This window comes from Somniosus microcephalus, chromosome 16, assembly GCF_052327205.1.
Source record: "Somniosus microcephalus isolate GS21.2 chromosome 16, FLI_Smic_1.0, whole genome shotgun sequence".
NCBI lineage: Eukaryota > Metazoa > Chordata > Chondrichthyes > Squaliformes > Somniosidae > Somniosus > Somniosus microcephalus.
In genome coordinates this window covers 4,531,670-4,547,347 of record NC_141002.1, presented here as the reverse complement: position 1 = coordinate 4,547,347, position 15,678 = coordinate 4,531,670, and the positions used below count along the sequence as shown (strand labels likewise).

Sequence of the window (15,678 nt, the reverse complement as noted above, 5' to 3'; positions counted from 1 at the left end):
TATTGTACAGGGAGTGTTGCCGGGTTATTGTACGGGGAGTGTTGCCGGGTTACCGTACGGGGAGTGTTGCCGGGTTACCGTACGGTGAGTGTTGCCGGGTTATTGTACGGGGAGTGTTGCCGGGTTATTGTACGGGGAGTGTTGCCGGGTTATTGTACGGGGAGTGTTGCCAGGTTATTGTACGGGGAGTGTTGCCGGGTTACCGTACGGGGAGTGTTGCCGGGTTATTGTACGGGGAGTGTTGCCGGGTTATTGTACGGGGAGTGTTGCCGGGTTATTGTACGGGGAGTGTTGCCGGGTTATTGTACGGGGAGTGTTGCCGGGTTATTGTACGGGGAGTGTTGCCGGGTTATTGTACGGTGAGTGTTGCTGGGTTATTGTACGGTGAGTGTTGCCGGGTTATTGTACGGGGAGTGTTGCCGGGTTATTGTACGGGGAGTGTTGCCGGGTTATTGTACGGTGAGTGTTGCCGGGTTATTGTACGGGGAGTGTTGCCGGGTTATTGTACGGGGAGTGTTGCCGGGTTATTGTACGGGGAGTGTTGCCGGGTTATTGTACGGGGAGTGTTGCCGGGTTATTGTACGGTGAGTGTTGCTGGGTTATTGTACGGTGAGTGTTGCCGGGTTATTGTACGGGGAGTGTTGCCGGGTTATTGTACGGGGAGTGTTGCCGGGTTACCGTACGGTGAGTGTTGCCGGGTTATTGTACGGGGAGTGTTGCCGGGTTATTGTACGGGGAGTGTTGCCGGGTTACCGTACGGGGAGTGTTGCCGGGTTATTGTACGGGGAGTGTTGCCGGGTTATTGTACGGGGAGTGTTGCCGGGTTATTGTACGGGGAGTGTTGCCGGGTTATTGTACGGGGAGTGTTGCCGGGTTATTGTACGGGGAGTGTTGCCGGGTTACCGTACGGTGAGTGTTGCCGGGTTATTGTACGGGGAGTGTTGCCGGGTTATTGTACGGGGAGTGTTGCCGGGTTATTGTACGGGGAGTGTTGCCGGGTTATTGTACGGGGAGTGTTGCCGGGTTATTGTACGGGGAGTGTTGCCGGGTTATTGTACGGGGAGTGTTGCCGGGTTATTGTACGGGGAGTGTTGCCGGGTTATTGTACGGGGAGTGTTGCCGGGTTACCGTACGGGGAGTGTTGCCGGGTTATTGTACGGGGAGTGTTGCCGGGTTATTGTACGGGGAGTGTTGCCGGGTTATTGTACGGGGAGTGTTGCCGGGTTATTGTACGGGGAGTGTTGCCGGGTTATTGTACGGGGAGTGTTGCCGGGTTATTGTACGGGGAGTGTTGCCGGGTTATTGTACGGGGAGTGTTGCCGGGTTATTGTACGGGGAGTGTTGCCGGGTTACCGTACGGTGAGTGTTGCCGGGTTATTGTACGGGGAGTGTTGCCGGGTTATTGTACGGGGAGTGTTGCCGGGTTACCGTACGGTGAGTGTTGCCGGGTTATTGTACGGGGAGTGTTGCCGGATTATTGTACGGGGAGTGTTGCCGGGTTACCGTACGGGGAGTGTTGCCGGGTTATTGTACGGGGAGTGTTGCCGGGTTACCGTACGGGGAGTGTTGCCGGGTTACCGTACGGGGAGTGTTGCCGGGTTATTGTACGGGGAGTGTTGCCGGGTTATTGTACGGGGAGTGTTGCCGGGTTATTGTACGGGGAGTGTTGCCGGGTTATTGTACGGGGAGTGTTGCCGGGTTATTGTACGGGGAGTGTTGCCGGGTTATTGTACGGGGAGTGTTGCCGGGTTATTGTACAGGGAGTGTTGCCGGGTTATTGTACGGGGAGTGTTGCCGGGTTATTGTACGGGGAGTGTTGCCGGGTTACCGTACGGGGAGTGTTGCCGGGTTATTGTACGGGGAGTGTTGCTGGGTTATTGTACGGGGAGTGTTGCCGGGTTATTGTACGGTGAGTGTTGCCGGGTTATTGTACGGGGAGTGTTGCCGGGTTATTGTACGGGGAGTGTTGCCGGGTTATTGTACGGGGAGTGTTGCCGGGTTACCGTACGGGGAGTGTTGCCGGGTTATTGTACGGGGAGTGTTGCCGGGTTATTGTACGGGGAGTGTTGCCGGGTTATTGTACGGGGAGTGTTGCCGGGTTATTGTACGGGGAGTGTTGCCGGGTTATTGTACGGGGAGTGTTGCCGGGTTATTGTATGGGGAGTGTTGCCGGGTTACCGTACGGGGAGTGTTGCCGGGTTATTGTACGGGGAGTGTTGCCGGGTTATTGTACGGGGAGTGTTGCCGGGTTATTGTACGGGGAGTGTTGCCGGGTTATTGTACGGGGAGTGTTGCCGGGTTATTGTACGGGGAGTGTTGCCGGGTTACCGTACGGGGAGTGTTGCCGGGTTACCGTACGGGGAGTGTTGCCGGGTTATTGTACGGGGAGTGTTGCCGGGTTATTGTACGGGGAGTGTTGCCGGGTTATTGTACGGGGAGTGTTGCCGGGTTATTGTACGGGGAGTGTTGCCGGGTTACCGTACGGGGAGTGTTGCCGGGTTATTGTACGGGGAGTGTTGCCGGGTTACCGTACGGGGAGTGTTGCCGGGTTATTGTACGGGGAGTGTTGCTGGGTTATTGTACGGGGAGTGTTGCCGGGTTATTGTACGGTGAGTGTTGCCGGGTTATTGTACGGGGAGTGTTGCCGGGTTATTGTACGGGGAGTGTTGCCGGGTTATTGTACGGGGAGTGTTGCCGGGTTACCGTACGGGGAGTGTTGCCGGGTTATTGTACGGGGAGTGTTGCCGGGTTATTGTACGGGGAGTGTTGCCGGGTTATTGTACGGGGAGTGTTGCCGGGTTATTGTACGGGGAGTGTTGCCGGGTTATTGTACGGGGAGTGTTGCCGGGTTATTGTACGGGGAGTGTTGCCGGGTTACCGTACGGGGAGTGTTGCCGGGTTATTGTACGGGGAGTGTTGCCGGGTTATTGTACGGGGAGTGTTGCCGGGTTATTGTACGGGGAGTGTTGCCGGGTTATTGTACGGGGAGTGTTGCCGGGTTATTGTACGGGGAGTGTTGCCGGGTTACCGTACGGGGAGTGTTGCCGGGTTACCGTACGGGGAGTGTTGCCGGGTTATTGTACGGGGAGTGTTGCCGGGTTATTGTACGGGGAGTGTTGCCGGGTTATTGTACGGGGAGTGTTGCCGGGTTATTGTACGGGGAGTGTTGCCGGGTTATTGTACGGGGAGTGTTGCCGGGTTATTGTACGGGGAGTGTTGCCGGGTTATTGTACGGTGAGTGTTGCTGGGTTATTGTACGGGGAGTGTTGCCGGGTTATTGTACGGGGAGTGTTGCCGGGTTACCGTACGGTGAGTGTTGCCGGGTTATTGTACGGGGAGTGTTGCCGGGTTATTGTACGGGGAGTGTTGCCGGGTTATTGTACGGGGAGTGTTGCCGGGTTACCGTACGGTGAGTGTTGCCGGGTTATTGTACGGGGAGTGTTGCCGGGTTATTGTACGGGGAGTGTTGCCGGGTTACCGTACGGTGAGTGTTGCCGGGTTATTGTACGGGGAGTGTTGCCGGGTTATTGTACGGGGAGTGTTGCCGGGTTACCGTACGGGGAGTGTTGCCGGGTTATTGTACGGGGAGTGTTGCCGGGTTATTGTACGGTGAGTGTTGCCGGGTTATTGTACGGGGAGTGTTGCCGGGTTATTGTACGGTGAGTGTTGCCGGGTTATTGTACGGGGAGTGTTGCCGGGTTATTGTACGGTGAGTGTTGCCGGGTTATTGTACGGTGAGTGTTGCCGGGTTATTGTACGGGGAGTGTTGCCGGGTTATTGTACGGTGAGTGTTGCCGGGTTATTGTACGGGGAGTGTTGCCGGGTTATTGTACGGGGAGTGTTGCCGGGTTATTGTACGGGGAGTGTTGCCGGGTTATTGTACGGGGAGTGTTGCCGGGTTATTGTACGGGGAGTGTTGCCGGGTTATTGTACGGGGAGTGTTGCCGGGTTATTGTACGGGGAGTGTTGCCGGGTTATTGTACGGGGAGTGTTGCCGGGTTATTGTACGGTGAGTGTTGCCGGGTTATTGTACGGGGAGTGTTGCCGGGTTATTGTACGGGGAGTGTTGCCGGGTTATTGTACGGGGAGTGTTGCCGGGTTATTGTACGGGGAGTGTTGCCGGGTTATTGTACGGGGAGTGTTGCCGGGTTATTGTACGGGGAGTGTTGCCGGGTTATTGTACGGGGAGTGTTGCCGGGTTATTGTACGGGGAGTGTTGCCGGGTTATTGTACGGGGAGTGTTGCCGGGTTACCGTACGGGGAGTGTTGCCGGGTTATTGTACGGGGAGTGTTGCCGGGTTATTGTACGGGGAGTGTTGCCGGGTTACCGTACGGGGAGTGTTGCCGGGTTATTGTACGGGGAGTGTTGCCGGGTTATTGTACGGGGAGTGTTGCCGGGTTATTGTACGGGGAGTGTTGCCGGGTTATAGTACGGGGAGTGTTGCCGGGTTATTGTACGGGGAGTGTTGCCGGGTTACCGTACGGGGAGTGTTGCCGGGTTACCGTACGGGGAGTGTTGCCGGGTTATTGTACGGGGAGTGTTGCCGGGTTATTGTACGGGGAGTGTTGCCGGGTTACCGTACGGGGAGTGTTGCCGGGTTATTGTACGGGGAGTGTTGCCGGGTTATTGTACGGGGAGTGTTGCCGGGTTATTGTACGGGGAGTGTTGCCGGGTTACCGTACGGTGAGTGTTGCCGGGTTATTGTACGGGGAGTGTTGCCGGGTTACCGTACGGGGAGTGTTGCCGGGTTATTGTACGGGGAGTGTTGCCGGGTTATTGTACGGGGAGTGTTGCCGGGTTATTGTACGGGGAGTGTTGCCGGGTTATTGTACGGGGAGTGTTGCCGGGTTACCGTACGGGGAGTGTTGCCGGGTTACCGTACGGTGAGTGTTGCCGGGTTATTGTACGGGGAGTGTTGCCGGGTTACCGTACGGTGAGTGTTGCCGGGTTATTGTACGGGGAGTGTTGCCGGATTATTGTACGGGGAGTGTTGCCGGGTTACCGTACGGTGAGTGTTGCCGGGTTATTGTACGGGGAGTGTTGCCGGGTTATTGTACGGGGAGTGTTGCCGGGTTATTGTACGGGGAGTGTTGCCGGGTTACCGTACGGGGAATGTTGCCGGGTTATTGTACGGGGAGTGTTGCCGGGTTACCGTACGGGGAGTGTTGCCGGGTTATTGTACGGGGAGTGTTGCCGGGTTATTGTACGGGGAGTGTTGCCGGGTTATTGTACGGGGAGTGTTGCCGGGTTATTGTACGGGGAGTGTTGCCGGGTTATTGTACGGGGAGTGTTGCCGGGTTACCGTACGGTGAGTGTTGCCGGGTTATTGTACGGGGAGTGTTGCCGGGTTATTGTACGGGGAGTGTTGCCGGGTTATTGTACGGGGAGTGTTGCCGGGTTACCGTACGGGGAGTGTTGCCGGGTTATTGTACGGGGAGTGTTGCCGGGTTATTGTACGGGGAGTGTTGCCGGGTTATTGTACGGGGAGTGTTGCCGGGTTATTGTACGGGGAGTGTTGCCGGGTTATTGTACGGGGAGTGTTGCCGGGTTATTGTACGGGGAGTGTTGCCGGGTTACCGTACGGGGAGTGTTGCCGGGTTATTGTACGGGGAGTGTTGCCGGGTTATTGTACAGTGAGTGTTGCCGAGTTATTGTACGGTGAGTGTTGCCGGGTTATTGTACGGGGAACGTTAGTTTCTTTAATCGATCCCATTATTTTACAGGAAAATTCTACTGCAAGCCTCACTACCGGTTTGCGGGACGTGAGGCGAGGAAGAGGCCAGCGACACCTCCGGCAAACACCCAGGTACCGCCCCACACTCGGGAGTTCTTGGGGGAGGGGAAGGCTCTCTCACTGGGATCCCAACGTACAAACAGTTTTCCTTTATGAGGGACTTTCCCTGGTGACATTGACACACACACAGCAGCATCGCCCCAGGCCTGTTCCGTGGTCGGTGCGGAGCTCACCGAGCTCAGCTGGGATTGCAGGAGGGCCGCAGGTGGCCTCAGCATCCCTGACCTGCTCAAGAGTAAGGAGTGAGCCAGGGTCCCAGATCCTGATGACTATCCAGCATCTCCTGCTCGAATAATGTGCATATCATGATGGATAAGGATTGGGCTCAGCTTCAATATCCAAGTAGTCTGTGGCACTCATGGCCCCGTCTCCTGGAAACGGTGCCCGCCGTTGCTGAGATACCGCTGCACACTCTCCGGGCACCGGGAAGCTACTTCTGGCCATGCGTGGGGTTTGGTATCCGCCTCCACCATGTTGCCCACCATCTGTACTGTACCCTGGCCTCAGTGGCCAGTGTCCTAGCCTGTATGCAGAGGACCCTCGGGTTCTGGGATCCCCAGCAGCAGGGTGGCTCTGTTGGGTCAGTCTGCTTGTACCTAACGCCCGACACATTTACCAGGTCAGTCCTTGCCATAGAAGAAACCTTTTACATGTCATGGCACCTCATTCACCACCAGATAGCTCACCACTTGCCAACCTGAGACACCAGCCCACCCCCACTTCAGTCTCCCCGCCCCCACCACAAGCTGCACACATCTGCTGGACTGTACATACTGCCTAGGATGGCATCAGTGCAACAATGTGATTCGAAGCTGCGGCACTGCAACTGCAGGCAAATTCCAGGCATCTCACATGGAGCTCACAGCTGCTGAGGACTGTCCCCGGTCCTGTTGTGTACAGTCCGTGTGTTCCCGGTCCTGTTGTGTACAGTCCGTGTGTTCCCGGTCCTGGTTTGCACAGTCCCTGTGTTCCCGGTCCTGTTGTGGACAGTCTGTGTGTTCCTGGTCCTGTTTTGTACAGTCCGTGTGTCCCCGGTCCTGTTGTGTACAGTCCGTGTGTCCCGGTCCTGTTGTGTACAGTCCGTGTGTTCCCCGGGCCTGTTGTGTACATTCCGTGTGTTCCCAGTCCTGTTTTGTACAATCCGTGTGTTCCCGGTCCTGTTGTGTACAGTCCGTGTGTTCCCCGTCCTGTTGTGTACATTCCGTGTGTTTCCCCGGTCCTGTTGTGTACAGTCCGTGTGTTCCCGGTCCTGTTGTGTACAGTCCGTGTGTTCCCGGTCCTGTTGTGTACAGTCCGTGTGTTCCCGGTCCTGTTGTGTACAGTCCGTGTGTTCCCGCTCCTGTTGTGTACAGTCTGTGTGTTCCCGGTCCTGTTGTGTACAGTCCGTGTGTCCCCGGTCCTGTTGTGTACAGTCCGTGTGTTCCCGGTCCTGTTGTGTACAGTCCGTGTGTCCCAGGTCCTGTTGTGTACAGTCCGTGTGTTCCCGGTCCTGTTTTGTACATTCCGTGTGTCCCCGGTCCTGGTGTGTACAGTGCGTGGGTTCCCGGTCCTGTTTTGTACACACCGTGTGTTCCCGGTCCTGTTTTGTACAGTCTGTGTGTTCCCGGTCCTGTTTTGTACAGTCTGTGTGTTCCCGGTCCTGTTTTGTACAGTCTATGTGTGTCCCCGGCCCTGTTGTGTACAGTCCGTGTGTTCGCGGTCCTGGTGTGTACAGTCCGTGTGTTCGCGGTCCTGGTGTGTACAGTCCGTGTGTCCCCGGTCCTGTTTTGTACAGTCCGTGTGTCCCCGGTCCTGTTGTGTACAGCCCGTGTGTTCCCGGTCCTGTTGTGTACAGTCCGTGTGTCCCCCGTCCTGGTGTGCACAGTCTGTGTGTTCCCGGTCCTGTTGTGTACAGTCCGTGTGTTCCCGGCCCTGTTGTGTACAGTCCGTGTGTCCCCGGTCCTGTTGTGTACAGTCCGTGTGTCCCCGGTCCTGTTGTGTACAGTCCGTATGTCCCCGGTCCTGTTGTGTACAGTCCGTGTGTCCCCGGTCCTATTGTGTACTGTCCGTGTGTTCCCGGTCCTGTTGTGTACAGTCCCTGTGTTCCCGGTCCTGGTTTGTACAGTCCGTGTGTTCCTGGTCCTGTTGTGTGCAGTCCGTGTGTTCCCGGTCCTGTTGTGTACAGTCTGTGTCCCCGGTCCTGTTGTGTACAATCCGTGTGTTCCCGGTCCTGTTGTGTACAGTCCGTGTGTTCCCGGTCCTGTTGTGTACAGTCCGTGTGTTCCCGATCCTGTTGTGTACAGTCCGTGTGTTCCCGGTCCTGGTTTGCACAGTCCCTGTGTTCCCGGTCCTGTTGTGGACAGTCTGTGTGTTCCTGGTCCTGTTTTGTACAGTCCGTGTGTCCCCGGTCCTGTTGTGTAGAGTCCGTGTGTCCCGGTCCTGTTGTGTACAGTCCGTGTGTTCCCCGGTCCTGTTGTGTACACTCCATGTGTTCCCGGTCCTGTTGTGTACATTCCGTGTGTTCCCAGTCCTGTTTTGTACAATCCGTGTGTTCCCGGTCCTGTTGTGTACAGTCCGTGTGTTCCCCGTCCTGTTGTGTACATTCCGTGTGTTTCCCCGGTCCTGTTGTATACAGTCCGTGTGTTCCCGGTCCTGTTGTGTACAGTCCGTGTGTTCCCGGTCCTGTTGTGTACAGTCCGTGTGTTCCCGGTCCTGTTGTGTACAGTCCGTGTGTTCCCGCTCCTGTTGTGTACAGTCCGTGTGTTCCCGGTCCTGTTGTGTACAGTCCGTGTGTCCCCGGTCCTGTTGTGTACAGTCCGTGTGTCCCCGGTCCTGTTGTGTACAGTCCGTGTGTCCCCGGTCCTGTTGTGTACAGTCCGTGTGTCCCCGGTCCTGTTGTGTACAGTCCGTGTGTCCCCGGTCCTGTTGTGTACAGTCCGTGTGTCCCCGGTCCTGTTGTGTACAGTCCGTGTGTCCCCGGTCCTGTTGTGTACAGTCCGTGTGTCCCCGGTCCTGTTGTGTACAGTCCGTGTGTCCCCGGTCCTGTTGTGTACAGTCCGTGTGTCCCCGGTCCTGTTGTGTACAGTCCGTGTGTCCCCGGTCCTGTTGTGTACAGTCCGTGTGTCCCCGGTCCTGTTGTGTACAGTCAGTGTGTCCCCGGTCCTGTTGTGTACAGTCCGTGTGTCCCCGGTCCTGTTGTGTACAGTCCGTGTGTCCCCGGTCCTGTTGTGTACAGTCCGTGTGTCCCCGGTCCTGTTGTGTACAGTCCGTGTGTCCCCGGTCCTGTTGTGTACAGTCCGTGTGGCCCCGGTCCTGTTGTGCACAGTCCGTGTGTCCCCGGTCCTGTTGTGTACAGTCCGTGTGTCCCCGGTCCTGTTGTGTACAGTCCCTGTGTTCCCGGTCCTGGTTTGTACAGTCCGTGTGTCCCCGGTCCTGTTGTGTACAGTCCGTGTGTTCCCGGTCCTGGTTTGTACAGTCCCTGTGTTCCCGGTCCTGGTTTGTACAGTCCGTGTATTCCCGGTCCTGTTGTGTACAGTCCGTGTGTTCCCGGTCCTGGTTTGTACAGTCCCTGTGTTCCCGGTCCTGGTTTGTACAGTCCCTGTGTTCCCAGTCCTGTTGTGTACAGTCCGTGTGTTACCGGTCCTCTTGTGTACAGTCCGTTTGTTCCCGGTCCTGGTTTGTACAGTCCCTGTGTTCCTGGTCCTGTTGTGTACAGTCCGTGTGTTCCCGGTCCTGTTCTGTACAGCCCGTCTGTTCCCGGTCCTATTGTGTACAGTCCGTGTGTCCCCGGTCCTGTTGTGTACAGTCCGTGTGTCCTCGGTCCTGTTGTGTACAGTCCGTGTGTCGCCGGTCCTGTTGTGTACAGTCCGTGTGTCCCCGGTCCTGTTGTGTACAGTCCGTGTGTTCCCCGGTCCTGTTGTGTACAGTCAGTGTGTTCCTGGTCCTGTTTTGTACAGTCCGTGTGTTCCCCGGTCCTGTTGTGTACAGTCAGTGTGTTCCTGGTCCTGTTTTGTACAGTGTGTGTGGTCCCGGTCCTGTTGTGTACAGTCCGTGTGTTCCCCGGTCCTGTTGTGTACAGTCCGTGTGTTCCCAGTTCTGGTGTGTCCCCGGTCCTGTTGTGTACAGTCCGTGTGTCCCCGGCCCTGTTGTGTACAGTCCGTGTGTCCTGGTCCTGTTGTGTACAGTCCGTGTGTTCCCCGGTCCTGTTGTGTACAGTCTGTGTGTTCCCGGTCCTGTTTTGTACAGTCCGTGTGTCCCCGGTCCTATTGTGTACTGTCCGTGTGTTCCCGGTCCTGTTGTGTACAGTCCCTGTGTTCCCGGTCCTGGTTTGTACAGTCCGTGTGTTCCTGGTCCTGTTGTGTGCAGTCCGTGTGTTCCCGGTCCTGTTGTGTACAGTCCGTGTGTCCCCGGTCCTGTTGTGTACAGTCCGTGTGTTCCCGGTCCTGTTGTGTACAGTCTGTGTGTTCCCGGTCCTGTTGTGTACAGTCCGTGTGTTCCCGGTCCTGGTTTGCACAGTCCCTGTGTTCCCGGTCCTGTTGTGGACAGTCTGTGTGTTCCTGGTCCTGTTTTGTACAGTCCGTGTGTCCCCGGTCCTGTTGTGTACAGTCCGTGTGTCCCGGTCCTGTTGTGTACAGTCCGTGTGTTCCCCGGGCCTGTTGTGTACATTCCGTGTGTTCCCAGTCCTGTTTTGTACAATCCGTGTGTTCCCGGTCCTGTTGTGTACAGTCCGTGTGTTCCCCGTCCTGTTGTGTACATTCCGTGTGTTTCCCCGGTCCTGTTGTGTACAGTCCGTGTGTTCCCGGTCCTGTTGTGTACAGTCCGTGTCTTCCCGGTCCTGTTGTGTACAGTCCTTGTGTTCCCGGTCCTGTTGTGTACAGTCCGTGTGTTCCCGGTCCTGTTGTGTACAGTCCGTGTGTTCCCGGTCCTGTTGTGTACAGTCCGTGTGTCCCCGGTCCTGTTGTGTACAGTCCGTGTGTTCCCGGTCCTGTTGTGTACAGACCGTGTGTTCCCGGTCCTGTTGTGTACAGTCCGTGTGTCCCCGGTCCTGTTGTGTACAGTCCGTGTGTTCCCGGTCCTGTTGTGTACAGTCCGTGTGTCCCAGGTCCTGTTGTGTACAGTCCGTGTGTTCCCGGTCCTGTTTTGTACATTCCGTGTGTCCCCGGTCCTGGTGTGTACAGTGCGTGGGTTCCCGGTCCTGTTTTGTACACACCGTGTGTTCCCGGTCCTGTTTTGTACAGTCTGTGTGTTCCCGGTCCTGTTTTGTACAGTCAGTGTGTCCCCGGCCCTGTTGTGTACAGTCCGTGTGTTCCCGGTCCTGTTGTGTACAATCCGTGTGTTCCCGGTCCTGTTTTGCACAGTCCGTGTGTTCCCGGTCCTGTTGGGTACAGTCCGTGTGTTCGCGGTCCTGGTGTGTACAGTCCGTGTGTTCGCGGTCCTGGTGTGTACAGTCCGTGGGTCCCCGGTCCTGTTTTGTACAGTCCCTGTGTTCCCGGTCCTGTTGTGGACAGTCCGTGTGTTCCTGGTCCTGTTTTGTACAGTCCGTGTGTCCCCGGTCCTGTTGTGTACAGTCCGTGTGTCCCGGTCCTGTTGTGTACAGTCCGTGTGTTCCCCGGTCCTGTTGTGTACACTCCGTGTGTTCCCGGTCCTGTTGTGTACATTCCGTGTGTTCCCAGTCCTGTTTTGTACAATCCTTGTGTTCCCGGTCCTGTTGTGTACAGTCCGTGTGTTCCCCGTCCTGTTGTGTACATTCCGTGTGTTTCCCCGGTCCTGTTGTGTACAGTCCGTGTGTTCCCGGTCCTGTTGTGTACAGTCCGTGTGTTCCCGGTCCTGTTGTGTACAGTCCGTGTGTTCCCGGTCCTGTTGTGTACAGTCCGTGTGTTCCCGATCCTGTTGTGTACAGTCCGTGTGTCCCCGGTCCTGTTGTGTACAGTCCGTGTGTTCCCGGTCCTGCTGTGTACAGACCGTGTGTTCCCGGTCCTGTTGTGTACAGTCCGTGTGTTCCCGGTCCTGTTGTGTACAGTCCGTGTGTTCTCGGTGCTGTTGTGTACAGTCCGTGTGTCCCAGGTCCTGTTGTGTACAGTCCGTGTGCCCCCGGTCCTGTTTTGTACATTCCGTGTGTCCCCGGTCCTGGTGTGTACAGTCCGTGGGTTCCCGGTCCTGTTTTGTACACACCGTGTGTTCCCGGTCCTGTTTTGTACAGTCTGTGTGTTCCCGGTCCTGTTTTGTACAGTCTGTGTGTTCCCGGTCCTGTTTTGTACAGTCTATGTGTGTTCCCGGTCCTGTTTTGTACAGTCCGTGTATCCCCGGTCCTGTTTTGTACAGTCAGTGTGTCCCCGGTCCTGTTGTGTACAGTCCGTGTGTTCCCGGTCCTGTTGTGTACAGTCCGTGTGCTCCCGGTCCTGTTTTTTACAGTCCGTGTGTTCCCGGTCCTGTTGTGTACAGTCCGTGTGTTCCCGGTCCTGTTGTGTACAGTCCGTGTGTTCCCGGTCCTGGTTTGTACAGTCCCCGTGTTCCCGGTCCTGGTTTGTACAGTCCCTGTGTTCCCAGTCCTGTTGTGTACAGTCCGTGTGTTACCGGTCCTCTTGTGTACAGTCCGTTTGTTCCCGGTCCTGGTTTGCACAGTCCCTGTGTTCCTGGTCCTGTTGTGTACAGTCCGTGTGTTCCCGGTCCTGTTTTGTACAGTCTGTCTGTTCCCGGTCCTATTGTGTACAGTCCGTGTGTCCCCGGTCCTGTTGTGTACAGTCCGTGTGTCCCCGGTCCTGTTGTGTACAGTCCGTGTGTCCCCGGTCCTTTTGTGTACAGTCCGTGTGTCCCCGGTCCTGTTGTGTACAGTCCGTGTGTTCCCCGGTCCTGTTGTGTACAGTCCGTGTGTTCCCCTGTCCTGTTGTGGACAGTCAGTGTGTTCATGGTCCTGTTTTGTACAGTGTGTGTGGTCCCGGTCCTGTTGTGTACAGTCCGTGTGTTCCCCGGTCCTGTTGTGTATAGTCCGTGTGTTCCCGGTTCTGGTGTGTCCCCGGTCCTGTTGTGTACAGTCCGTGTGTCCCCGGTCCTGTTGTGTACAGTCCGTGTGTCCTGGTCCTGTTGTGTACAGTCCGTGTGTTCCCCGGTCCTGTTGTGTACAGTCCGTGTGTTCCCGGTCCTGTTTTGCACAGTCCGTGTGCCCCCGGTCCTATTGTGTACTGTCCCTGAGTTCCCGGTCCTGTTGTGTACAGTCCCTGTGTTCCCGGTCCTGGTTTGTACAGTCCGTGTGTTCCTGGTCCTGTTGTGTGCAGTCCGTGTGTTCCCGGTCCTGTTGTGTACAGTCTGTGTCCCCGGTCCTGTTGTGTGCAGTCCGTGTGTTCCCGGTCCTGTTTTGCACAGTCCGTGTGTTCCCGGTCCTGTTGGGTACAGTCCGTGTGTTCGCGGTCCTGGTGTGTACAGTCCGTGTGTTCGCGGTCCTGGTGTGTAGAGTCCGTGTGTCCCCGGTCCTGTTTTGTACAGTCCCTGTGTTCCCGGTCCTGTTGTGGACAGTCCGTGTGTTCCTGGTCCTGTTTTGTACAGTCCGTGTGTCCCCGGTCCTGTTGTGTACAGTCCGTGTGTCCCGGTCCTGTTGTGTACAGTCAGTGTGTTCCCCGGTCCTGTTGTGTACACTCCGTGTGTTCCCGGTCCTGTTGTGTACATTCCGTGTGTTCCCAGTCCTGTTTTGTACAATCCGTGTGTTCCCGGTCCTGTTGTGTACAGTCCGTGTGTTCCCCGTCCTGTTGTGTACATTCCGTGTGTTTCCCCGGTCCTGTTGTGTACAGTCCGTGTGTTCCCGGTCCTGTTGTGTACAGTCCGTGTGTTCCCGGTCCTGTTGTGTACAGTCCGTGTGTTCCCGGTCCTGTTGTGTACAGTCCGTGTGTTCCCGATCCTGTTGTGTGCAGTCCGTGTGTCCCCGGTCCTGTTGTGTACAGTCCGTGTGTTCCCGGTCCTGCTGTGTACAGACCGTGTGTTCCCGGTCCTGTTGTGTACAGTCCGTGTGTTCCCGGTCCTGTTGTGTACAGTCCGTGTGTTCTCGGTGCTGTTGTGTACAGTCCGTGTGTCCCAGGTCCTGTTGTGTACAGTCCGTGTGCCCCCGGTCCTGTTTTGTACATTCCGTGTGTCCCCGGTCCTGGTGTGTACAGTCCGTGGGTTCCCGGTCCTGTTTTGTACACACCGTGTGTTCCCGGTCCTGTTTTGTACAGTCTGTGTGTTCCCGGTCCTGTTTTGTACAGTCTGTGTGTTCCCGGTCCTGTTTTGTACAGTCTATGTGTGTTCCCGGTCCTGTTTTGTACAGTCCGTGTATCCCCGGTCCTGTTTTGTACAGTCAGTGTGTCCCCGGTCCTGTTGTGTACAGTCCGTGTGTTCCCGGTCCTGTTGTGTACAGTCCGTGTGTTCCCGGTCCTGTTTTGCACAGTCCGTCTGGTCCCGGTCCTATTGTGTACAGTCCGTGTGTCCCCGGTCCTGTTGTGTACAGTCCGTGTCGTTGTGTACAGTCTGTGTGACCGGTCCTGTTTTGTACAGTCTATGTGTGTTCCCGGTCCTGTTTTGTACAGTCCGTGTATCCCCGGTTCTGTTTTGTACAGTCCGTGTGTCCCCGGTCCTGTTGTGTACAGTCCGTGTGTTCCCGGTCCTGCTTTGTACAGTCCGTGTGTTCCCGGTCCTGTTGTGTACAGTCCGTGTGTTCCCGGTCCTGCTTTGTACAGTCCGTGTGTTCCCGGTCCTGTTGTGTACAGTCCGTGTGTCCCCCGTCCTGGTGTGCACAGTCTGTGTGTTCCCGGTCCTGTTGTGTACAGTCCGTGTGTTCCCGGCCCTGTTGTGTACAGTCCGTGTGTCCCCGGTCCTGTTGTGTACAGTCCGTGTGTCCCCGGTCCTGTTGTGTACAGTCCGTATGTCCCCGGTCCTGTTGTGTACAGTCCGTGTGTCCCCGGTCCTATTGTGTACAGTCCGTGTGTCCCCGGTCCTGTTGTGTGCAGTCCCTGTGTTCCCGGTCCTGGTTTGTACAGTCCGTGTGTTCCCGGTCCTGTTGTGTGCAGTCCGTGTGTTCCCGGTCCTGTTGTGTACAGTCTGTGTCCCCGGTCCTGTTGTGTACAGTCCGTGTGTTCCCGGTCCTGTTGTGTACAGTCCGTGTGTTCCCGGTCCTGTTGTGTACAGTCCGTGTGTTCCCGATCCTGTTGTGTACAGTCCGTGTGTTCCCGGTCCTGGTTTGCACAGTCCCTGTGTTCCCGGTCCTGTTGTGGACAGTCTGTGTGTTCCTGGTCCTGTTTTGTACAGTCCGTGTGTCCCCGGTCCTGTTGTGTAGAGTCCGTGTGTCCCGGTCCTGTTGTGTACAGTCCGTGTGTTCCCCGGTCCTGTTGTGTACACTCCATGTGTTCCCGGTCCTGTTGTGTACATTCCGTGTGTTCCCAGTCCTGTTTTGTACAATCCGTGTGTTCCCGGTCCTGTTGTGTACAGTCCGTGTGTTCCCCGTCCTGTTGTGTACATTCCGTGTGTTTCCCCGGTCCTGTTGTATACAGTCCGTTTGTTCCCGGTCCTGTTGTGTACAGTCCGTGTGTTCCCGGTCCTGTTTTGTACAGTCCGTGTATCCCCGGTCCTGTTTTGTACAGTCAGTGTGTCCCCGGTCCTGTTGTGTACAGTCCGTGTGTTCCCGGTCCTGTTGTGTACAGTCCGTGTGTTCCCGGTCCTGTTTTGCACAGTCCGTCTGGTCCCGGTCCTATTGTGTACAGTCCGTGTGTCCCCGGTCCTGTTGTGTACAGTCCGTGTGACCCGGTCCTGTTGTGTACAGTCTGTGTGACCGGTCCTGTTTTGTACAGTCTATGTGTGTTCCCGGTCCTGTTTTGTACAGTCCGTGTATCCCCGGTTCTGTTTTGTACAGTCCGTGTGTCCCCGGTCCTGTTGTGTACAGTCC

The 15,678-nt window shown here is 56.5% G+C and overlaps 1 protein-coding gene across 4 annotated transcripts in view; it reads left to right on the top strand.

Moving 5' to 3' along the window:
- Window positions 1–15,678, top strand: part of mical3a (microtubule associated monooxygenase, calponin and LIM domain containing 3a) — a 706,722-nt gene that overhangs the window by 340,330 nt on the left and 350,714 nt on the right. For all 4 annotated transcript variants that reach the window (XM_086008561.1, XM_086008560.1, XM_086008562.1 and 1 more), the window contains one exon: window positions 5,725–5,807. In XM_086008561.1, coding sequence (XP_085864687.1) covers window positions 5,725–5,807 — 83 coding nt within the window. The remainder of the gene's footprint in view (window positions 1–5,724; window positions 5,808–15,678) is intronic.